This window comes from Pelodiscus sinensis, chromosome 1 (assembly GCF_049634645.1).
Source record: "Pelodiscus sinensis isolate JC-2024 chromosome 1, ASM4963464v1, whole genome shotgun sequence".
Classification (NCBI taxonomy): Eukaryota; Metazoa; Chordata; order Testudines; family Trionychidae; genus Pelodiscus; species Pelodiscus sinensis.
Window position 1 is genome coordinate 87,235,767 of NC_134711.1, and position 24,926 is coordinate 87,260,692.

The 24,926-nt window shown below is 40.1% G+C and overlaps 1 protein-coding gene across 13 annotated transcripts in view; it reads left to right on the forward strand.

The window, feature by feature from the left end:
• ATF7IP (activating transcription factor 7 interacting protein) overlaps positions 1 to 24,926 on the forward strand; it is a 170,738-nt gene that overhangs the window by 58,418 nt on the left and 87,394 nt on the right. For 5 of the 13 annotated variants that reach the window (XM_075935155.1, XM_075935151.1, XM_075935167.1 and 2 more), the window contains exon 2: positions 16,898 to 17,967. In XM_075935155.1, coding sequence (XP_075791270.1) covers positions 16,905 to 17,967 — 1,063 coding nt within the window. In that variant the 5' untranslated portion in view covers positions 16,898 to 16,904. Of the gene's footprint in view, positions 1 to 101; positions 300 to 2,684; positions 3,809 to 3,878; positions 4,462 to 16,897; positions 17,968 to 24,926 lie in introns of those variants that run through there. The other 8 variants (XM_075935143.1, XM_075935135.1, XM_075935194.1 and 5 more) reach the window with 6 other exon arrangements.

Here is a 24,926-nt window from a genome sequence, read left to right on the forward strand (position 1 = left end):
TATCTATGTTTGGCTACCAAAAGAAAAGAATTAAAATACTAATGTTTGCATGTCACATAGTTAAACACAATTTCTTAATGCTGTTCCTGTTTATTTTACAGTGTTTTGCCATTTCCTCTTTACTCTGTTTTTTCATTATGTCTGACAAGTGACCTCAGAGGGCTGCTTCTAATGACATCAGATTCTTCTGAGATGCGCTGTCTGATGCCACAGTTGCAAAGGCTAAGAGGTCAGAGTTGCATCATTGCAGTTAGATGCAAGTAGACTGTGGACTAATTTAGAAGAAAGATTTTCTAAATGTAAGTGTAATTGCCTTACTTTTGTCAGTAAATAGAGTGCACACTGAGTTAACTGTAGCAGAACATTATATATTATGGTGAAGAGGCCTAACTTGGAATAGTGAATTCTAATATCTGTTAATGTTCTCTTGTGGCTTTAGTCCTGATATGTTTTGTATAAGTGTTCATTGTATTTCTTCTGTAATATAGGTGTGGTTTAGACGATAATCTTACAATGTACAGAAAAACTTCAAAAAGCAAAATTGACTTTTTAAAATACCTTTCAAGTTTTTCTTGGTGTAGTAGCTGTAATCTTTTCTTACACCTTGTGTATGAATGCACACTTGAACTAGCCAATCTGTATTTTTGTGTGCATGTTGCATAGTTTCATTTCATTTGGGTATTAGATATCTTTAATTCTATAGGAACTGTGATGTTATGTATCAACTTTTGTGAAATAATTAACTCCGCTTGATATTGTTTAATTATGTTGTCACGTGGGTAGTGGTAATGATTAATCCTGTTATGTCAAAAATGTGCATAAGTCACAAAAAACACCACAAATGTGTTTTGAAATGTACTAGCTCATCTTTAAGCTATGTTTAACTCAAATTTTACTTATAAACAAACATATTTGCTTTCTTATTTGGATCACTGTAAGTGTTTGAATATTCATTTCCGCTGTTTTACAAGTGTGTAGCAGTATCAAAATTTATATGTAGAGCTTTGATGTATTCCATTTTATGGAAAGCTGAATTTTTCTATTGTCTGTAAAGAGTAAAACTCCACAATAGTTCGGGGGGGGGGGGGGGGGGCGGAAGGCTAGCAATTCTTGTTGTTATGACTAAATTCCCCTCATGAAATATTGCCAATTTTCATAATCCAAATATGCCTTGTAATTCTGAGAACAAATTTAGGCTCAGAGCAGCTGCCCTGTAATGTAGGGAGAGCGTTCTAAAACTAACGTCACAGTTACTGTTTCATTAAGCCACTTAGCACATCCAGGAGACACAAGACAAAAAATGAGGCAAAATCCAAGCTTTTACCTTGAGGTTGAAGAAACTGTTTCTGAAATAGAAATGGTATCGAAAAGTTGAAAATACTTCAATCTTGAATTCTGTTAGCTAAGATCTAGATTCAGCAAACCATTTAATCATATTTTAGTCATAATCACTTTTAAATGCATGCTTAAATGCCTCACTGAGGCCATATCTACACTATCAAACTTACTGTGGCACATCTGTATCTGTACAGCTGTGCCACTGTAAGATTGCTCATGTAGCCACTCTGTGCCGATGGGAGAGTTCTCCCGTCAACGTAATAAAACCAGCTTAATGAGTGCCACTATCTGAATGGATAAACTTAAAAAAACAACAGATGGTCTGGTAGCACTTTATAGACTAACAAAACATGTAGATGGTGGTATGAGCTTTCGTGGGCAGAGCCCACTTCTTCAGATAACTGGAGTTTTCGGGCGTATCGGAATGGGAGAGGCTGTATACACGTGTACATATACCAGTGAAACTTGTTGCTCAGGGGAATTTTCTCCACTATTGAGTGGCATAAGTTTTGCCATATAAGGAGTAATGTAGGCATGGACATAAACATGTGCTAAGTGCTTTGCTGAATTGTGCCGTAACAGAAAATCTCACTTATAAAAAATGATTTTATGTTGGCTCCAATTGGTTTTGCTTTGAGAGAAGCAGAACTTAAATTTTCCGTTGTTTCGTTTAGACAGAAAAATGGCTTCTGCTTAGGCAGTAGCATGTATTTTGGAAAAAATGTACTTTTCTATGTATAATAGTTCAGCCAAACTTGTTTTCACACTCTGTCTTGATTCTTGGTCGTACCCTCATGTGCTTCCCTTGTTGCTGGGCAGGATATGAGGAGTTGATATCTGATTGGTTGTCAGACAACTGCTGATTTGAGCCAATCAGATAAGGTATTTTGATCCTTTCCCAGAACAATAACAATGAAGCAACTGCTGATGTATTTTTCCTATGGGGAAGATTACGTAAACTAAGAAAATTGCTGCACCAAGCTCCCTCTTGGGTATGTTTGAAAAATTACAAGACTTCTCTGTACTAAAAGGGGAAAGAATGTTTGTTTATGAACTTGTTTATTACTTAATCACTTCACTGAAATCTCAATAATATAAATAGCAACAAGTCTATTAAAAGTAGTGGTGCTAGGTTTAGAACTGACCCATATTTAGTATGTTAATATTCTTATTAGAAAATAAAGTAAACTGTAAAATAAACTATGTAAGAAATTTTTATCCTAAAATTGACATAGACAAATAATATAAAGTTAAATTTGTAACACACAGCTTTAGCTTTAAGCCAGTTCAAAAATTTAAGTAATATATAGCAGAGAAATGTATTTGCAGCTGTCATATAATAGATTGGCAATTCTGTTTATTAAATTTTAAAAATAAATGTAATTGTGAAAGGCTCCAGGTAGGTGGTGATTCGTATTTTGTACACTTTGCAATTTGAACTCCAATCAGATAAGCTAGACTTGAGAAAATATATGTTAGCGGTATCCAAACATATCATTGGTGCAAAACATCTTAGTACCTGTCCTTTTTTCAAATTGATTCACACAGAAACAGTGTTATGTTTTCTTTTTTCTGTGTATGAGGATACAGTTATTATCTCTCTGCATTTTTAAATGATTGCCAGGTTATTTTAACTTACTACTGTTCATTACAGTTTTGAAAACTAATTTTTAGGAACTGTATTTTAGAAATGCATGTTCCATGCAATTTTCATTCTTTACTTTGGTGTCTGAGTCTGCATCTAGAACAATGTGCTCTAATCTCTTGTGCTCGCTCTTCTTGTTTCTTTGACTGGCTATGTGGAAAGCTTACTAGACTTGCATATCTGGATAAATAAGGACACTGATTTACAGGATGATAGAGAAAACCACCTTTTTATTTCCTCCACTTAGTTCTTGCTCCTTGACCGGTGTTTTTATGGTGGTTCAGGCTAATACACGTTTGGGATTTTATGCGAACGCAGTTCTAGATTGACTATATTATGCAAAGAACCATTGTGCACTGTTGTTTGGATTCCAGCTTGTTTCATTGCTTTCCATAACCTTCTCTTTGTCTGTCTCCTGTTACCAGGCAGGATTCAGAAAGCTGGCTGCTGATTGGCTAACTTTTTGAGCAGCTCTTGAGCTGCTCATAGGAGCAGAGCAGAGGATTGTAGGCTAATCCATACCAGCTATGCTAATGCCTGCCTTTGTTGCTTCACAGCAGTGATCTCTCCTGCAAAAGACTTGGGGGAGGGAACGAGAACACTCTCTAATTGGCTGAAAGCGGGGTTCTTCATGTATTGTTAAAAACACATTGGCACATATTTGGTTTTACCATATAGCCACTGGCCAGTTGAATGTTGGTCATTTGCCTTTCAGTAGGGAGAAAAATCTGTAGGTATTATTGGAGAGATGTTCCTGGTGGTGTTTGCCTGTTTGAAGCAGAACTATATATGATTTTCACGCTTAGTATGAAAAAGAAGGTGAAGGTAATTGTTATAAGTAAATTTGAATAGATATACACAATATTTGTTCATGTTGGTGTGTCATAATTATGATTGCCATCGATGCAAACTTTTAAAAAGGTTTGTTTATGGAAACCACCCTCTTGCATATTTTTCTATTTATATACAAGAATCATTTTGTACATCACTATACACATGCCTTTCCTTGAGATAAAAAATGCCTGATTTATATAAGCTACCTTTTGTTTGGTCAGGCACCTGTGCCAGTACTTTCTTTGCTGCAAATTGATCATGTAATTTAAAATTGTGGAAGTATTCAAACGCCATTTAAAGAGTCTTAAAGTATAGGCAAATTGGTTGTATTAATATCCTAAAGTGTCAGTTTAAGTATATGTATTGAAAATACCAGTGGTTTTAGATACTTTGTTCAGGCATGTCCTCGGTAAGTGTAGCTTTTTTCTAGAATTATTCTTGAAAATATTCCCTCCTTTCCCTTTTTAGTGAGGGGGAGGGCAGATAGATATGTGAAAGAAGACTGCTGATTGGCTTGCACGAATGTGACCAAACCTGTATGAACCGGTCTCTTGCATGCTACTTCCTTATTGCTTTGGCTGTTTCTTGTCACACTCAGAGCCTAGAAGAGATCCGTTACATGGCTGCAGTGTGCTCCCTCATGGGTATGGCTGGAAGTTGTGCTCTAAGTCTTGTGTATAATGAAATGTGTTTAACTTTTCAGTGTTTGTGCTAGCTATTATTGAATGTTCTTTAGTTGCAATAATTAATCTGTAAAAGGTGCATGCCAGTTAAAACAACAAGTGAAGGATTCTTATAAAAATAACTTATTTTAGATTAATTTAAACATGTATTGCAAGTTTTAGTTTTGGAAAGGTTTTCAGGGAATATATTTTGGACACAAAGTCAGTTTATACGAAATCCATTCTCATGCTGGAAAAAAATGAATTGGAAGATGCATCTTTATTTTGGAAAAAGACAAGAAAAAAAGAATATACATTTAATTGGCTGGTTGCCAAAGTGTGATAGCCTTGTTTAAAAAAAATCAAAATAATCAAGTACGTTTCTTGTTTGTGCATAATATAGTAAATACATATTACTTTAACAAAAATTAAATACTCATTTGTGTTAATTATTTAGACTAAGGCATATATAGTAAAACAAATAGGTAGCATTCCTGATTTTACATTGTTTCCTTTTCATTTGTACGTTTATAAAAGTAAGACACCTGAAAACAGAGATCCATTGTTTTCCAGTATACATTGTAATTGAAATTTCATGTGTCTATTAAGATATATTTTATTTAGTTTGGAAAATTACTATATGTAGTTGAAAACTTCATTTTGATTAAACATTCATAGAAGAAAAATCCATTGTATAGTCCTATTGCTTTGTGGTCCTGTTGATTATCAATTTAAATTATTTCTTTTTCTCTTATTAGTTCATATATAAAGGACGCTTACAATCTTCACATTATATTTTATAAGTTGGTTGGCGGGTCTTCTGTTATCTTCTTAAACCCTCTTAATTAATTCCTTAGAGAGATTAGCCAAACCTGGAATTATTCCATTATTTAAACTAATGCATATTTTAATTTCAAGACACATCTCCTTGTTAAAATTTTTATTGTGGGGGGGATACACAGTATCATTTATATTCTACATTACGAAACTAGGTTGAAATGAACATCTCCAGTGGTGTGAAATTACTTGTCTTCAGCTCATTTGAAGTTGCTGTGGAGAGATGGAGAATTTGTGTGCACATGCTTTTGAAATTTTAAATATTTTTGTATGTATGTTAATGTATATATTGAAAATAATCATTTAAAATGTATTTGAGGGAATATTGCATCCTACATCTGAGGGAGATATTTGCTTTGAAATGTATTTTTTTAAGAAACTATTTTTATAGGTATCATTAAAAATGTGAGTGCTTGCTCCCTCTGCTGGTGCTTCAGGAGCACTTAGTCATGTACAGATGTTCTCCTTTGACACATTGATCCTAGTGTCAATATGGATGCAATTTTAGAAACATGTATTTCTGTTTTGCCTGTCAGAGTGCTGCCTTAACAATAACAGTCACTCAGATATAAGTAGTCTTAGCCAGGTTGTCATGTTAGTCTGTATCTGCAAAAACGAGTCCCCTGGCATCTTAGAGATTAACAGATTCATTAGAGCATAAGCTTTTGTGGGTAAAACCTGCTTCATCAGATGAATAGCAGTGGACATTACAGAGGCAGGGAGATATAGGAACGCAGGTTGAAACTGTCTAAACTAGGATTCTCCAGTCTGGCAACATCCATTAGCACAGATGTTACAGAATTGGAGGGTCCTGGTGGAGCGCCAGCAGCAGGGAGCCCTGCAGGGAGTCCTTCAGGGCAGGGGACAGTGTTTGGCTGCCTGATTGCAGTGTGGTGGCCGCCCAGCAGGAGCCCTGACATTCTGGGGAGTCCAGTGGGAGCGTTGGTGCACAATGGCCCAGCCAGCAGGTGGGGAGCCAGCCAAGCTAGTGCTGGGGTAAATCCCTTAACCAGGACTGATCAAGTCCTGAGGATGCCAGACCAGGGAGGTCGAACCTGTACCTGCACACAAAAAAAGAAAGAAGTTACTTATCCAGTGTAGAACCAGTGTTAATGAGGCTAATCAAGTCGGGGTGGTTGTGGCTCATTCACAGCAGTTGATGGGTAGATGTGAAAATCAAGTGAAGGGGAAATTGAAATTGCCTTTTGTAGTGTGTTAACCGGTTTAGATCTTTATCCTTATTTAATCCTAATTTGGTAGTATTGAATTTTCAAATGAAATGCAGTTAATCTCTCTCTCTTGGTAATTGGGCTTTAAAGTTCTTTTGTAGAAGGATGGCTACTTTTAAATCCATTACTGAATGTCCACAAAGGTTAAAGTGTTCCCCTATAGGTTTGAGTATGTTACCTTTCCTGATGTTTGATTTGTGTCCATTTATCCTTTGACATAGAGATGGCCTGGTTTGGCCAATATACATGGTGGAGGAGCATTGCTGGCACTTGATGGCATGTATCATGTTAGTGGATGTGCAGTTGTATGAGCTCCTGCTGGTGCAGTTTATGTGGTTAAGTCCTGTGATGGTGTCGCTTGTATAGATATGTGGACAGAGTTGGCAAAGGGGTTTATTGCGGGGATAGGTTCCTGCATGTTTTTCTGTGGTGTAGTCTCTCTCTGCTGGTAAGTATTTGCTTCAGGCTTGCGGGGTAGGGGCTGTCTGTTGCTGAGGATTGGCCTTTCTTCTAAGGTAGTGAGAGTGAGGGATTGTTTTCCTGGATAGGTTGTAGATTAAGGATGTGCTGGAGGAGTTTTAAGCTGGGGGTAGTAGGTAATAATCACTTGTATTCTGTTATTTTCCTTGTTGGACCCATCCTGCAATAGGTGACTGCTGGGTACTTTGTCTGGCTAAGTGAATCTATTTCTTCACGTCCCCAGGTGGGTATTTCAGTTTTAAAGATCTTGACTGTGTTTGTCTCTGTCTGAGGAATTGGAGCAGATATGGTTGAATCTTCAGGCTTGATTGCACACAATGTGGTGTGTCATGGATGGTAGCTGAAGGCGTATAGGGAAGAATAGTGGTCAGTTGGTTTCCAGTATAGGGTGGTGGTTATATGACCATAATCTATTATGTACCATCAGTGTCCAGGAAGTGGATCTCTTGTGTGGATTGGTCCAGCCTGAGGTAGATGGTAAGGTGGAAATTTGTTGAAATCCTGTGGAATTTCTTCAAGGGCCTCCTTGTGGGCCCATATGATGATGTCATCAGTGTAGCATAAGTTGGAGAGGTGCTTGGGGACGAGGGCTGAGGAAACATTGTTCTAGGTCAGGCATAAAAATGTTGGCATATTGTGAGGCCATGTGGGTACCTATTGGGGTTGTGAAATGCAAACAGTTAAACTGATGAGTCTGAGTTCATCAGTTTAACTTTATGGTTAAACACAGCCCACCACCCCACTGCTGCTCCTCTACTGGAGGCAGCAGCATGGAGAAGTGGGGAAGTAGTAGCCGGTGTTTCTGGGGAGCTGGTTTTTAAGCCAGCTCCAGACCCTTTTAAAAGATGTCTCCCCATGAGCACTGGCTCCCACCTGCTCCGTCCCCCCCCCCCCATGCTACTGCCTCTGATGCAGCATCAGCAGTGTGGGGCAGGTGGAAGCTGTCCCCTAGAGAGTGTGTGTAAATGCTTAAAATGTCATTGGTTACATGTTTACCAGAATAAACTCATTGTAATATCTCTAATACTCCTAGCAGTGCCTCTTGACTGGAAGATGTAAATTGTCCCCAGTCTGGAAATGGTTGTTTGTGGAATATTGGTGTAGAGATTTTCAACATATATGGTGGCCAGGATGGTGGTTTCAGGAAGATGACTGATGCACTGTAGTTTCCTCAGGAAGTCAGTGGTGTCTCAAAGATAGCTATGAGTGCTGGTAGCATACGATCTGAACAGAGTGTACATAGCCAGATACTCCTGCTGTAGGGCTGCCAATGCCTGAGGTGATGGGGTGACCAGGATTTCCAGGTTTATGGATCTTGGGTAGCAGATAGAATACTCCTGGATGGAGCTCTAGGGGTGTGTCTGTGTATATTTGGTCATGTGCTATTGTAGGGAGTTTCTTAAGCATATGATATAGTTTCTTTTGGTATTTCTCAGTGGGATCATAGGACAGTTAGCCTGTAGAATATGGTGTTGGAGAGTTGCCTGGCAGCCTCCTGTTTGTAATCTGACCTGTTCATGATGACTATAGCATCTAAAGTTTTGTTGGTAGAAAAGAGTAAAAATAATAAGAATGTGTGATAAAGAATAATGTGTTATCAAAAAACAATTTGGAAGAAAAAACATACTCTTTATTGTACAAGTAGAACAGCAGAGATATGAACAGACCCGGTCAACTGCTTGCCTCATTTGGAACTGGAAGTATGCAATTGGGCAGTGGCAAAGGAGGGAAAAAGGAAATTCAGTGTAGTACTGTGTTAAACATAAATGACTTTAAAAAAGGAAAGTAGCATTTTTCTTCTTCAGTGTTTTAACACTGAATTAAATCAATATTTACTTGTACATTTTAAAAGAACAGCCATAACATTTTGTTCAGAGTTTATGGAATTTTTAGTGTTGTGAACAGCCTCAATTCCCAAGTTTTTACTGTTTTTTCATTCGGGAAGTTTCTGTGCATTATCAATTATGAAGTAGAATATATAGTGGCTATAGGCTTTGAACCTACCTTGATGTTTAGTGGGAAAATCCAGAATGATTAAATTCTAAGATGTTGCGTTCCAGGTAGGCATGATAGCTTCTTTAAATGGACTAAAGAGAAAAGCTCACTTTTTTCCATAGCAGTTTCCAATTACAGTATCATCTTTTTTTATTTTTAAGCATGCAAATATGTGTAGTCTTGAATCATAACAGATCATTTGATCACTGAGCAGAATGTTTTTAAATCATGATTTTTATCAATCTGTTGATTTAAAAAACAATTTAAATATTTTATTTACATTTAGTTCTTTGTCTCATCTTATAGTCTTAAATTGCTAAATTAAATGGTTTCTGCTGCCTTCAATTAATTTCCTAGTTGTTATAACATCATATTTGCAGAGGATTGTTTTTTATAAATGTTTTCATGCTTAGAATGCTAATTTAAGCTGGAAAATGACAAGCCCGGAGTCTCATTAACATTAATCTGTGAGAGTAACACATTCAAACGCTAACTCGATAAGCATATAGTCCTTCTGACCAATTCTATCTTTCCACACCTCCACAAGTCAAGAATGCTAAAATGCATTGATTAAGCTGTATTCCATCATTTCATCTTCAAAAAGTTGGGAGATATTCCAGAAGAATGGAAAGGGGCAAATATAGTGCCCATGAAATAGGAATAACCCAGGAAACTAGAGACCAGTGAGCTTCACTTCTGTGCCAGGAAAGATAAAGACGCAAATAATTAAGGAATTCATCTGCAAACATCTGGAAGATAGTAAGGTGATCGGTAACAGCCATCATGAACAAGTCATGTCAAACCAATCTGATAGCTTTCTTTGATAGGATAATAAGTTTTGTGGATAAGGGGGAAGTGGTAGACGTGGTATGCCTAGACCAGTGGTTCCCAACCTTTTTGAATACATGGGCCCCTTTTCAGTCTATTAAAATGTGACTGACCCTTAGCCGATGCTGCTTCCTCAGCTCCCACTCCCTCTGTTTTGTGCCCATCCACGGAGGATACGGCGCAAGAACAGAATTTTGGGAGGGTAGTGGGGCAGTAGCTGTGTGCCCTGGGACATGGTTTGCTTTTCATGTTGTTCCCTGGATACTAAAGGAGTAAGGGGAAAGTGCTCATGTTTCATGCATGCCTCTCTCACATCAGCCACAATCCTGGAACACATTGCTGTTGCCTTCCCTCACCTTGCCGAAATACCATCCTTAAAGGCAGCTTTTGCCCCGGCACTCCGCACTTGGTCTGGCACAGAGCCCTGGAGGAGAAAAGAAAAGGAAGGATCGATACTTACTTTTAAACTTTCCCTGGACTTCCTATAGTACCATCACAGATTACCAGGGGTCTGCGGACCACAGGCTGGGAACCATTGACCTAGACTTTAGTAAAACATTGATACAGTCTTGCATGACCTTCTTATCAATAAACTTGGGAAATACAACCTAGATGGGGCATTCCTGGGGACTCTCTAAGATGCACTGTCTATGGTTTTAACCCTTACAGGCAAGACAATTAGGGTTAGGTCTAAAGAATTTAACTACTGAGAAAAGACTGTAGGTAATTGTATAGCTGAAATGTTCAGAAAAGGGTCTCTCTCCCACCCCTATTAATCACAATTGCTATTCATCTTTTCCTCCATCATGATGGGAGACTGGCCAAGCCAAATTTGAGCAAGTAGCCCTGCAACCCTCCAAGTACTAGGTCACAGTTGCTTCTCTTACATTTGACCCAGCTGCCCCCAAGGGGTAGGGCCAAATTAGAGTGGCACTTGCAACCCCAGAGTTCTCAGGAAGCTAAGTCCTTCCACTCATCTGGACATAGGACATGACCTACTTCCATTCCCTTGTAGATCAGTTGATTGGGTTGCAGTAGACTGGCTCCTCCTGAGCAGGTGAATGTTCCCCTTCAATGCCCCATAGCTTATTTACAGGATGATGACAGTCTGTTTCTGAGCCTAGAATGCTTCGGAACCACTAACCTGTTTATATTATTGTCATAGCCAGCAGAAACTTGGTCAATGGCATATGCAGTGGCCATACTGGAATCGTTGGTGTTGTCCACCAGTATCATTTCCTCCCCTTCATCAATCATTCTTGGTTGTTTCTGAGATGCAAGCTACTCCTCCTTTCTGCTTGACAACGGACTCCAATTCTGATATCAACTCCATTAGTAACGTTCAGGATGTGGCTCCCTTTGACATCACTGAGGAAGAGGAAGGAGCCTCTCTTCCTCGAGACCAAGTAGCTTTGATCCATAGGACGACTTCAGGACCCATCAGGACCTTCTGAAGTGAATAGCAGCTAAACTGGGACTACAGATTGAGGATTTGAAGAAATCTTCCCATAGTCTTATTGACATTCTGACTGTAGGACCTTGCAAGACCATGTCTGGTTGCTTCAGCCAAACCTTGCCTCTCTTAATCTGTGTGGGTATTACAAGATGGAACCTGGAGGAGCAGACCTGTTTGGAGCAAGCTCAGCCGGTCTTGCTAGGTAGTAGGAAGTCATCAACCAGAGCTTCCTACCAGGCCAAATGGAAGTGCTTCTTGATATGAGCATCTCATCGAGATTCTTCTCTGACTCAGTCTTCCCTTCAGGCTGTTTTGATGTACTTGCTTCCTCTGAAGTAGCAAGGTCTGATCCTTACATTTTGAGTTGCACTTGGAAGTAATCTCAGCCTTTTGCCTGCTGGTAAACGGCAAGTTCTTTCATGATAAGAAAAGCTTGGATTCTCAAAGGACTAGAAAAGCTCTTCCCTCAGGTCCACAAGCCTATCCCTCGTAGTACTTAATCCTGGTTCTGTCAAGTCTCACAAACTCATCTCTTGAATTGCTAGTGTTGTGCCCCTTACTTGTCTCCTGGAAAGTTTCTTTCCTGGAGGCAGTCACCTCAGCCAGAAGAGTTTCTTAAATCAGGATCCTTACATCAGAGCCACCATACAAAGTTTTCTTCAAAGACAAGATTCAACTGCACTCCCACTCATCACAATTTTGTAGCAACCATTCTGTTTTCCAAAGCCTCAGAAGAATTCCGTGGAGCAATGGCCGCACTTACTGGAGGTTAAGCGTGCCCTTGCCCTCTATTTTGAGAGGACTAACCTCTTTTGTAAATGAACAATGCTGTGTTCATTTACAAAAGGGGTTGGTCCTCTCAAAATAGCAGAAAGAATGAAAGGGCTTCCATGATCAGTCCAAAGAATCTCACCCTGGATAACCTCCTGTATTTGGGATTGCTACAAGCAGGCAAATATCACCACTCCAGCCATTCTAACCACGCACTCCATGAGAGCTCAAACTTAATCAGTCACTTCCTTGCATAAGATCTGATATGAGACATATGCAGGGCAGCTGTTCGGTCTTTGCTCTGTGCCTTTGCATCCTACCATGCCATCATTCAATAGGCTGTAGATGATGCCAGATTCAAAAGGAGCAGTGTTGCAGTTGACATGTCCATGAATTCCTAGCCCACCTCCTAACATATGGCTTTTTAGTCACCTAATGGACACAAGCAAGCATTTGAAGAAAAAAAAGTTAGTAAACTTTTTAAGCTGCTGTTTTTCGAGTTGTGTTGCTCCGAACACCCCCTCCAACCTCTGTTGGAATGTACTGGTAGTAAAGAACTGAGTGAGTGTGTGGCTAGCAGTGGCCCTTATGCCAGTGCATGAGCACATGGCACCAATGGGCACTAGAGCCAGTCCAACAGGAATCACGGAGGGAAAATTCTCTGGCAACAGTGAACTTACCGTGCACATGCCTAACCTAACGTAGAATGGACATTTCAAACAACGGTTCAGGAATGTTAGTGACATTTTTTGTAGATGTGAAGGCTTGCCTAGTCATAATAGCAGGAAATTGAGGCTTCTGGGTCACATGACTTACTGGAACGGTGTGTTTCTATATGCCAACCTGCAACTCAGAACTCTGTGGGGCTGGCTAGGAGTAAGTCTACTTGCCAAGCTGCCATCAGTTAGACTTGGTGATAAGAGTGTCCACTCATTTCCTCCTCTCCTTAGATTGGTGGACAGCGAAGTTCCCTGTGAGCTGCAAGGCAGGGCAGCTGCACAGCTGTTAATTGAGCCCTGCCCAGAGCTTTAGGACTGCCATGCAGAGAGCTTCCTGGCTAGGGAGGGGCACTCCTTCAGCAGCAGAAGCTCCCTGCTCCAGACAATAAGTGTGCTGATAGGGAAGGGACATAGGGAAGGGAGTAAGTATGTGGATGGCATGGAAGAGGTATAGAGGGGGGGAGGGGAGTTTAGAGCATGCAGTAAGTATGGAAGAGGAGAGGTTTGATTACAGTGATCTGATTACAGTAGCTGGGTTTTCCTGCAGCTTCCTGTGAGCAAATGCAGCATGGTCCTCTAGCTTCCAGGTCTGGGAGAGAGGGAGCAAACTGCATTGGGTAGGTTGGGAAAATTGGGGGCAGTAATGGTGTCTGTACAGTGAGGTGGGGACAGAGGGGAGTTTGTTTGGGGTGTCTTAACTTGTTTCCATTTGGGCTGCAGGCAGCAAGAGTCAAACCCTGTCTGTCTCAGCAGAGCAGCCCTAGCTGGGCAACAAGACATAGGACACTCTCCTGGGCTGGGGCAGGCTGTATAGGATGTTGCCAAAATTTCAAGTGGGCTAAAAGCTTTTAGGTTGCTTTTGAATACTGAAACAAAAGGTCTAGCTCATAATATTTACATGATTACGTTTCAAAGTTTACACAGTTGTTAATGTCTTACGGTAAGAAAGGAAAGTATCCTTTTAATAGATTTTTTTTTTTAGTGTTAAAGCTATCTGCAAATTGTGATCTTAATGTATTTTTTAAATCCTGTGTCACTAGCTAATATATGGTAAATTGTTAAAACTGGAAGAACTTGACCATTGATCTTGTTTAATTTGTTTGGCCTTTCAATTGGAGTTGGATTCTGGACAAGTGCTTTGGGAGCTTCTTTGAGTTAGTGACACACACAAGGTAAAAATTTCAAACCAGAACTTTTATCTGTTTACAGATCTCTGTTTCATTTGCGTAGCATGGATCCTAAACATTCCCAGAGAAAAAGTAAAAGCAGGAGTGAAAGTCTTTCACTCTCCTTTGCAGTGTCAGTAAATATTGTATTAATATTTTCAAGGAGAGTATGACTATTTCTAGTTGACTCAGATTTGTTTGGCATCTTCAAGCTGTGCATATTTGTTAGTCTTTTTACTTAATGGCCATGTCTTTATTTATATAGCTATTTGCAGTTTGCCCCATTTTGGTGTTTTTACTAGCTTGAGTTGTTAAAAAGGACGATAATACATGTACTCCAAAGGTAGAGTTGGTTTTCTTTATTTGATTTCATATTAAATAAACATTGTAAGCATTATTCCTTGCTAATTATCCCTTGTTTTAATATATTGTCTTCCTTACCTACGGGATGTTTAAAATCCATATTTTTACCTAGATTTTTTGTTTGTACTGTGACACACTGCACATCCACATATCTCAATATTAGTGGTGCACATAAGTAATTTCAACCTGCCCAAAATGAAAATGTTAGAGGGAACACTGGACAGAGCCAGCCAATATGTATATAGATGTGTTTTTCCTTCCTGCAGCCAACTAGTCTCATGCTAGTGACAAAATACAGGGTTTGTGGTCTTCTGCACATCAGAGTTAGAAAGCTGAATGCAGTTGGACTGATGTGCCAGGCATTTCTCTTGGAGATTGGGGAAGCAGCCTTTTAGTTCTCACAAAAAAACATGGCAATTATGTTTTATCTCAACAGGTAGCAGGGTCATGAGCTAGTTCTTTGCCACTCTGACAAGAAGCGAATGTAGTCTGAAAGTTCTGTATTGCCATCTTAGTAGATCTATAAGCATCTTAACTGCCATAGGTACAGAATGACGTGGCAGATAAATTGAACAGATACATTTTACAAGTCACCATTAGTGATCTTTTTGCCCAAATGTGGCGAGATGCATGTCTGGCTGTGGGGGTTTTCCCAAGCGGACCTCTTTACAACAAAATCCAGCAGAAAGTGTCAGCAGTTCTGCTCCCTTTGGCATTACAGCACAGATTCCATAAGATGCCTTTTAAATGATTTGGTCAGACCGGCTCCGCTATACTTTTTGACCAATCCCATCAGTGGACTATGCCAGAGTCATACCTAGAGCCCTAGGATCAGCCTGTCAACACTAGTATTCCATTCACATTTTACCACCACTAGACTCAGACCTTATCTCCAGGTTCATGATTCTTTGCACCACCTAAATGTACAGTCACTTAACTGAGTGGATCCTCCCTGGCTAGACAATAGAAAGCAGGCTTGTTTGAAGGACATTCTAGAGGCCCACATTCTATAGGCTCCTCTGTACTATGTGACCCATCTCCATATTGGTGCACATAACAAAATTCATTCCGTGCATGGACAAAAAATTAAAACACTGCCCACATATACGATCCTTTTAAGGATAAAATTTACCTACTTCTGCACCTATCGTTTGTCCCAAAGGTAGTTTCCTTTTTCCTTGTCAAATAGCCAATTTATGTGCCTGTATTTTACACACAATCATGTACTATCTGGGAGGGAAAAGCGCTTGTATACCTTGGATGTTGAAAGAGTCTTGGTGTTTAAACTGGTTATAACCAGAAACTTTTGTAAATTTTTCCAGCTTTTCATAGTAGTTGCAGACATAGAGGTCATTCAGTCTTCACCCACATAATTTTTTCCTGGATTGTACACTATATATTAGCATTCTATGACTTGGCTAATATCACTGCACCCATAACATCACAGTTGATTCAACAAAGTCACAACCTCAGCAGTCTTTCTGGTATAAGTTCTAGCTTCAGATGTTTGTAGAAAGGCATCATGATCCTTGGTTCCACACATTTGCCTTTTTCTGTGTTGAGGCTCAAGTTTCCAGAGATGATGCTAAAGCCAATCATCAGTGATCAATAAAAGCCAATCTTTATTGAAATGGACTCTGATCCCACCCTCTATTTTATAGCTTGTGAATCACCAGTTGTGGAATGTACATGTGTAATTACCTGAAGAAAAAAAAATTACTAACCTAATGCATAACTGTTTTTCTTTGAGATGTGTTCACATGTCCATTCCATAGTCTGGTCTTCTCTTCATTGAAGGAAGAGAAGAAAGAAGGAATGGAGAAGAACTAGGGATGGCTCTGCCCTTTATATGTGCATGCAGTGGCATGCAACAGCAGAACTTTGCCTGTAAAGTACCGATGAAGGAAAATGATACAGCTGTGCATAGGGGGGGCACTGGCACCAAGAGTGGAATAAACATATATTATATATTTTGAACACCAGTGTTCGAACAGGTTAATAATGCGCCTTTAAAGGAAGAATCAGGTTTCTGAAACTCTGTAAAATTAAATGAAAAATCTTGTATGCAACAAACTGAGTAAAATCTTCAAATATCTAGTACTCTTGGTATCAGAATATTTGGTTTTTAACCAAGGATCCATTTGCATCTCTCATGTGAATTTTTTGCTAGATCCTAGGTGAACACAAGCTAATTAAAGAGTTGTTTTGACTTTTAAATGTTAATTATTTGATCGAGTGTAGTAATGTAGGATATTGTGAATCTAGTGAGCTGAACCAGTAGGCCTTCAGTACATAAAATTATCTAAAATTGTTGGAGTTCAGATGGTTGAGTGTGGAAAAAAATATGTATGTGAAATTAAACTAAAGTCATATAATGCTGTGTTGCTTTCATTGATTTGATTATATGGATTTGCTTCAAAACTTACTAAATGCAACTTTTAACACATACATTTATGCTTTATGCACTTAGAACACTATTTAGTACATGTGTTGGGAGGAGCTATTTAGCAGTTTCACTAAACAATACTTTATCTTCATTGCTTGCTTTATTATTATTATTTTTTTTATTTTAAGGATCAAGATGGACAGCACGGAGGAACCTCAGAAAAAAGTCTTTAAGGCCCGAAAAACAATGAGAGTAAGCGATCGGCAACAACTTGAGGCTGTCTATAAGGTCAAAGAGGAGCTATTGAAGACAACTGAAATTAAACTGTTAAATGGCAAACATGAAAATGGAGATTGTGATCTAAATTCCCCTTTAAGTAACACAGACTGCATGGAGGACAAAAAGGAGGTTAATGGTTTAGTGGATATATGTCTTGTCCACGAAGAAGGGAGAACTGAAAGTGAGGAAATCTCTGATGTCAAAAATCCTGACATCAGGGCAGAGAACCAAGATGATAACCTAGATTGCAAACCTGAAACATTGTCCTTAGAGAATGTTATTTCTGAACAAGAGCAGGAAGACCCGATCATTGCTTCCATTTCTGAGACTGGAAATCAGGTCCTTGATATCAAAAACAATGACCTCCATGAAGAACACAGAATAAAAGATAGTTTGGACCAAAGAGAGGTGGAGAGCCCATCTGATGGTGAAAGCAAAGTAAGCTGTGATGTTAATGACTCTTCAGAAGAGAAAGCAGAAACAAATCAATTGGCTATTAGTTCTGATCTGTCTGTTGAGGAACAAAAAAGTGCTGAAGAGGAGGTTGTTGATGAAGATACTGTTGGAGAAGAAGCTATAACTAGCAGCATGGAAACTGACCAGGAACCAAAGGGTGAAGAAGACCAATCTGCAGATCTTCCAGAAACCACCATTGAAAAGCCACTAGAAGAGCCAAATGACAATATCTTAGAAAACACAGACTCTATGGAGACGGATGAAATAATTCCAATTTTGGAAAAGCTGGCTCCTGCTGAAGATGAATTAAGTTGTTTTTCCAAAACTTCTCTGCTTCCAGTGAATGACACAAGCCCAGATTTGGAAGATAAAATGGAGAATTCTTTGGGTTCACCATCCAAACATGAAAATACTGAAAGTTTACCTAAAGAAGCTTTCTTAGTACTCTCTGATGAAGAGGAGCTGTGTGGTGAGAGAGAGGAGGATGCTGAAGTGATACTACCAAACAAGACAAGTCCTCCAGGTTAGACACTTTGTTTACGGTGTAGTTTTGGTCCAAATGTGATATTTTCCTTCATTTATTTGATAGATTAGATTCATGTCTTGGTATACTGATTAATGACATGGGCACAGTTTCAACTTTCAGCTGCACATTTTAAGAGATTCTTCAGTTCATTCCATAATTGTAAGCAATTATTTAAGTCTTTTAAGAGAGCATCACATTCAGAACAATTTTTGTGATAATTCATGGTATAAGGCCATTGTTAATAAAGTAATGAACTCTGCAGAAGAAAAATAATTCTTTTATGTATTTTGAGGTTCTTAAAATACCAGTAGCTGGTTTAAGCAGAGCAACTAAATTATCATCCATCAAGAAAATAACTTAAAAGTACTAATAACTGTCTTGACTATGCTCAAGCTCCACTTGGGTGCAGTGGAAAGGTTTGGACTGTTAGGAGCCTGGCATGGCCCTGGCAGAAGTTAAAGTTGCAATGGCCCAGCTTTAATACCACTGATGCAAGGCCTTGCTCCAGTGCTCCCTTTTCTTGCCATATCCATAATATACTTTTCCCTTCCCTCCCAGTAGACTGGGGAGGGAGTTGCAGTGAAGGAGGCAGTGAAGCTGATGCAGTTACTTCCACCAGCTGTACCCCAGTATGGATTCTTCAGGGGCAGTTTGATTGCCTCAGATTTATTTAGTCATGCTTCATTTATTGTGCAAAATACTCCTATATAGCAGACATATTGTTTTTAAAATATATGTAGTGTTATCCTGGTGCTCCTTCACTTGAATGCCCAAAATGGATGGCAAGGGTATAACCTCAAAGAAACTGAGATTACGCCACCACAGGTAATTGAAAAGTTAACAGCACAGAGCTGGAAGGCAACAAAAAGTATTAAAAACAAAACAAGAGATGACACATTTAAGGAAATTAAGGTCCAAAAATTTAAGCAATTATCTTCACATGATATTTACTTAAATGATGATTAATAAATGGAGTAAACTACCCTGCATGGAGGTAATCTGATTAAAAATAAAGTTTTTGATGAAAGCATAATATTGTTACTACTAATCTTACAGTATACAATATATAATTAAAAGGAAGCTCAGTTTTCTGGAGTTTGTGAAACAAATAATTAGAATGTTAAAAATAATTTGGATATTTGAAAAAAAAAAGATAACTAAACATGTTAAGGCAACGAGCAGTATTGTTAATATCCTGGTCTTTTCTTCTAGAATGCATGTGCTCCTGTTTTACTTAATCTTGAATTTCATGTGTCTGGAGAATGGTTGTTGTCTGTAGCATTTATCTATTAGCACGTCTTATAGATGTGCTAATAGAGTCTGGAAAAGCTGTTCCAAAGCAGAATTCACAAAAAGAAAGACATATACATGTCATATAATATTTAAACATTGGTTAATTTTATTGTTTTAAAATAGTGGAGGATTTAAGTTTCATTGACCATCAGCCTTGAGAAATAGTTAACTTTCTAAAGTTTCTGCTTTGCCAGTATGTATCAATGCAACAAGATGTTTAAAAATGTGAGCGGCCCAAGGTAGAGACTTGACATTTTTATCTGTCTGTAAGCTGCTATGTGGACCTGTGGTGTCATATAAATAATATATGGGAAATTTCAGTATCAACATATATATTCTAAGATTCTGTAATGGATTAGCTATTAATTGTCACTCCTGTGGAGTTCTAAATAATTAGTGCCTCATGGCGTGATTTATATCACACTTCCTTCCTACAGCAGTTTCTTGTGTTGATCATTGAGGGAGTATTTACCTGAATATATTAATCATTTTACAACACTTCAGGATGGTAATACTAACAGTGATAATTCTGGGGCTAGTTCATTGCCCTTGACCTCCAGGATGTACATTAATTTCCTACAGTTTGTCATTGGACAAAGGTATTTACCAATACAGAATTGCCCCATTTGGCTCTTCAACTGCCCCAAGAGCCTTTACAAAAGTCCTTTCTGTTGTCTCAGTTCATCTCTGTCAGTTGTAAATAATAGACTTTTCCTATCTGGAAAGTTGGCCCTTTGTTGTCCAGCAATCAACAAGCCCCTAATCCTTTTTTAGCTTTCTGGGTCCCTTCTTCAATCTGGAAAAATAATATTTGACACCAGTGGAGTGAATAGACTTTAATTATTCAATATCTTTTCCTACATGATGTAGGTTCCCCACTGTGGTCACCTACATCTCCCATCTTCAGCTGATCTCACAATTCACAGCACAATCTTGCCTGCTCCTATTAGGCTGTGTTTATGGCTGACCCTCCATTTACAATATTCTGCAAAGATAAAGTAATCCTTAAGGTGGTGGTCCTTTACGTTAGTGAACCTTTGTACTTATCTGTCTTCCATTCATAACTGCATCCAGATGCCAACACCGCTTGCCTCCATACCTTGGATGTTTGCTGAGCACTTGCCTAGAATGAACAAAACAGTTTAAACCATCTCCGAGACTTTTCCTCTCAATAGGAGACCGAAATAGGGGCCAAAATATTTCCAAGTAGATACTCTCTAGAAGATGGATTACTAATTCAAGTTATGCTATTATTTGACCAACATCCCAGTTCCTGATTGTATACATGCTCTACTAGAGCAGTGTCTGTTTTCCTACACAATGTTCTTATTACTGACATTTGTAAAGCAGCACATGGGCTTCATTGCATACTTTTTTTTATCAAACATTATGCTCTAGGATAAATATGCTACTCAGAACACATAATTTGGCCTAGCAGTTCTCTCTCTGGCCCACACTAAATATCCACATGCTGACTGCCTTCTCTGTCTGGGAGGACGACACATACTGGAAAAGTGCCACATCTGCAGGTCCTTCTGTCCCAGAACTATTAGAAAGGAATTTGACTCTGGGCCTTACTGATGGAGTCTGACCTAGCTCAACAGGGCCAGCATTTGGACCCAGCACCGAGCACTGGTGCATCAGTGTACAATGTTCCTCCAGTGCTGATGGCTCAGCACTGTTCCTCACCATTGGCTCCAGCGAAGTGCCCGAGGAAATTGATTTAAGTCCCTGGGCTCTCACAAGGACAAGGGCAACAAGGGAGATCATTCAGCTGATAAGCTGCCAGAGGAGGTCCAGATGGCACTGAGACCCCTTTGTCAGGCACCTTTCCCAGCACTGGAGGTTCATCTCCCCTTGGCATAGATGGAAGCTGCCATTTGGTCCTCAGTCAAGCATTGCCAGGTCCTGCTCACCTCAAAGCCTGCAAAAGTCTGGGAGAGACAGACCAGGACAGGATGCAAGGTCTTCTGCGTCACCGGATTTGCTGCACAAACCCATGGAAGCACATCCCTGCCCGCCCGCCCTCTCCCCGACACCAGCAGCATCGAAGGGAGAGTTGTTTCCTTTACTAATGGCATTGCTCTAAGGATGTTTCTCCACACCCGAGGCACTGCTCCCCATGCTGACAATACAAGCACTGAGCTACTCCAGCCATTGTGGTATGTCCCGCTGCTCTTGATCATCCTCACAGCGCTGGTGTTCACCTTTGTGTCACTGGTCCCTGTGCATGTGGGATAGATCCTTGCAGGGGCATATGATGCTCACAGTCACTGAGGTTTCCATTGGTTGATGAGTTCCAGTATCAGGGAGATCCTCTTTGTGGGCATCAGGCAGCATTTGGTCCTGCAGTGTTGTTGGACTCCATCCCTCCGGTGCAGGCCTCAGTGCCACTATAGTTGGTACTGCAGGTGCCATCGCAAGATACACCATTTCCTCAGTCACAGTGACAGGCTCAGTGGTGCCCATAGACACACCTCCTCCTCCCCCCCCCCCCCCCCCCCCCCCCGGGATTCCCTTTTCAACCCCATGTTACCAACTTAGTGGCTGGAGCCTCGCAGTTTCTTTAGTGCCTTCAGCTCATCATGGGCAACCAGCTGAAGTAATGGCACTTGCCTCCTCACAGATGGGGTATTTGGCAAGTGACTTCCCTCCCTCCCCAGAGGAAGGTCAGTTAGGTCAAGCCACCTCTTCCTTCTCACTGGAAGAAGCGATAGCAAAGGGTAGGAATAAAATGGTAAATGTTCAGAATGGAGAGCGGTAACTAGTGGTGTTCCCTAAGGGTCAGTCCTAGGGCCAATCCTGTTCAACTTATTCATAAATGATCTACAGAAAGGGGTAAACAGTGAGGTGGCAAAGTTTGCACATTATACTAAACTGATCAAGGTAGTGAAGATCAAAGCAGACTGTGAAGAACTTCAAAAAGATCTTCCAAAACTAAGTGATTGGGCAAGAAAATAGCAAATGAAATTTAATGTTGATAAATGTAAAGTAATGGATATTGGAAAAAATAACCCCAGCCGTACATACAATATGATGTGGGCTAATTTAGCTACAACTAATCAGGAAAGAGATCTTGGAGTCGTCATGGATAGTTCTCTGAAGATATCCATGCAGTGTGCAGCAAACAGGATGTTAGGAATAATTAAAAAAGGATAGAGAATAAGATGGAGAATATCTTATTGCCTTTATATAAATCCATGGTATGTCCACATCTAGAATACTGCATACAGATGTGGTCTCCTTATCTCAAAAAAGATATATGTGCATTAGAAAAAGTTCAGAGAAGGGCAACTAAAATGATTAGGGGTTTGGAATGGGTCCCCTGTGAGGAGAGGTTGAAGAGACTAGGATTTTTCATCTTGGAAAAGAGGAGACTTAATGGGGGGATATGATAGATGTCTATAAAATCATGAATGGTGTGGAGAAAATAAATAAGGAAGTTATTTACTGGTTCCCATAGTATAAGAATTAGGGGCCACCAGATGAAATTAATGGGAAGCAGGTTTAAAACAAACAAAAGGAAGTTCTTCTTCACACTGCACACAGTCAACTTGTGGAACTCCTTGGCCGAGGAGGTTGTGAAGGCTAGACTATAACAGGGTTTAAGAGAGAACTAGATAAATTCATAGAGGTTAAGTCCATTAATGGCTATTAGCCAGGATGGGTAAGGAATGGTGTCCCTAGCCTCTGTTTGTCAGAGGGTGGAGATAGATGGCAGGAGAGAGATCACTTGATCATTACCTGTTCGGTTCATTACCTCTGGGAGAACTGGCAGTGGCCACTGTCAGCAGACTGGATACTGGGCTGGATGGACCTTTGGTCTGACCCAGTATGGCCATTCTTATGTTCTGTCAGCTATTTCCATGTGGAGGGGGGCTTGGCTTCTTCTCTTGGACCTCTCCTCAGAGGTACAGAACTGCATCCAGGACCTTCCCTTTGACACAAACCCTCTCTTTGCAAATCAAACAGATAAGAACTTTTATGGGGTTAAGGACTTCCTCATTGCCCTAAACACCTTGGGCCTGTATGTCCCCAGGACGCAGAAGAAGAGGTTCAAGCTTATATCCTCTCAAAGGGGCCTTATCTTCAGCAGGATACAACTCATTCCTGATGGAAGCCTTGGAAGCCTTTCAGGCGAATGCAGGGCTGCCATTCTCAATCCAGCCATCCATCTACTAGCCAGCCTAAGCCCTAAACCAAGTGCAGTTTTTGAGGATGCACCTGAGGATAGCATACTGGACTCATTGGATCCTCTGTTTTCTTCCGGACCCAGCCCTTTCCTCCCTGCCTGAAAGGGGTGTTGCATTGAAGTGCTGGGTCCTAGCCATGATTCAGCATGGCTATGCCCTCCTGCTTTCCTTCATACTCCCTTCCTACCCACCTTTCCTGTCCCTCTTCAGGAACCTTTTTCACAGGCATCTCCTCAAACAGGAGTTAAGTCAATTGCTCCTGGTGGGAGTGGTGGGGGTAGATACCACCAAGTGTCAAAAACTCTTGCTATTTTTTGATTCCGATGGCCAAAGGGGGACTCTGGCCCCTAGTAGACTTGTGCAGTTTAAACAAGTACTTGGTCCACCTCAAATTACGCATGGTTTCTCTAGCCTCCATCATCCCCGTCCTGGATTCTGGGAACAGGAAATCCTCGACCTCAAGGAAGATCTCCACATGGTCATCTTCAAGAGTCACAAGTGCTTCTTGCAATTCAAGGTGGGGCATGAACCACTACCAATTGCTATCCTGCCCTTCACTCTGTAGAGGAAGGAATACTGCAGAAAGGGATCTAGGGTCATAGTGGAACATAAGCTAAATATGAGTCAGCAGTGTGACACTTGCAAAAAAAAAATCAAACCTGATTCTTGGATGCAGTAGCAGGAGTGTTGTGAGCAAGACATGAGAAGTCATTCTTCCGCTCTACTCTGTGCTGATTAGGCCTCAATTGGAGTATTGTGTCTAGTTCTGGGCACCACATTTCAAGAAAGATGTGGAAAAATTAGAGAAGTTCCAGAGAAGAGCAACAAGAATGATTAAATGTCTATAGAACATGTGCTGTGAGGGAAGATTGAAAGAATTAGGCTTGTTTAGTTTGGAAAGGAGAAGACTGAGCGGGGACATGATAGTGGTTTACAAGTACCTAAAATCATGATATTAGGAGAGGGAGAAAAATTGTTTTTCTTGGCCTCTGAGGATAGGAGAAGAAGCAATTGTCTTAAACTGCAGCAAGAGAGATTTAGGTTGGACATTAGGAAAAACCTAATTGTCAGTGTGGTTAAACACTGGATGGAACAAGTTGCCTAGAGAGGTTGTGGAATCCCCATCTCTGGAGATATTTAATAGCAGGTTAGAGAGACATCTATCAGGGATAGTCTAGACGGTGTTTGGTCCTGCCAAGAGTGCAGGGGACTGGACTTGATGATCTCTTGAGGTCTCTTCCAATTCTATTGTTATATGATTCTATAACTGCCCCTAGGGTTTTCACCAAGATTACGTCTAGACTACACTCGTCCGTCAGTAGAGGGATGTAAATTAGATGTATCAAAAGTGCACATGAAGTGGGGATTTAAATATCCCATGCTTCATTTACATAATTGCTTAATGGCGCTCTTTCGAACAAGCGCTATTTCAAAAGTAAAACCACGGTCTAAACGCGGTTCTTTCGAAAA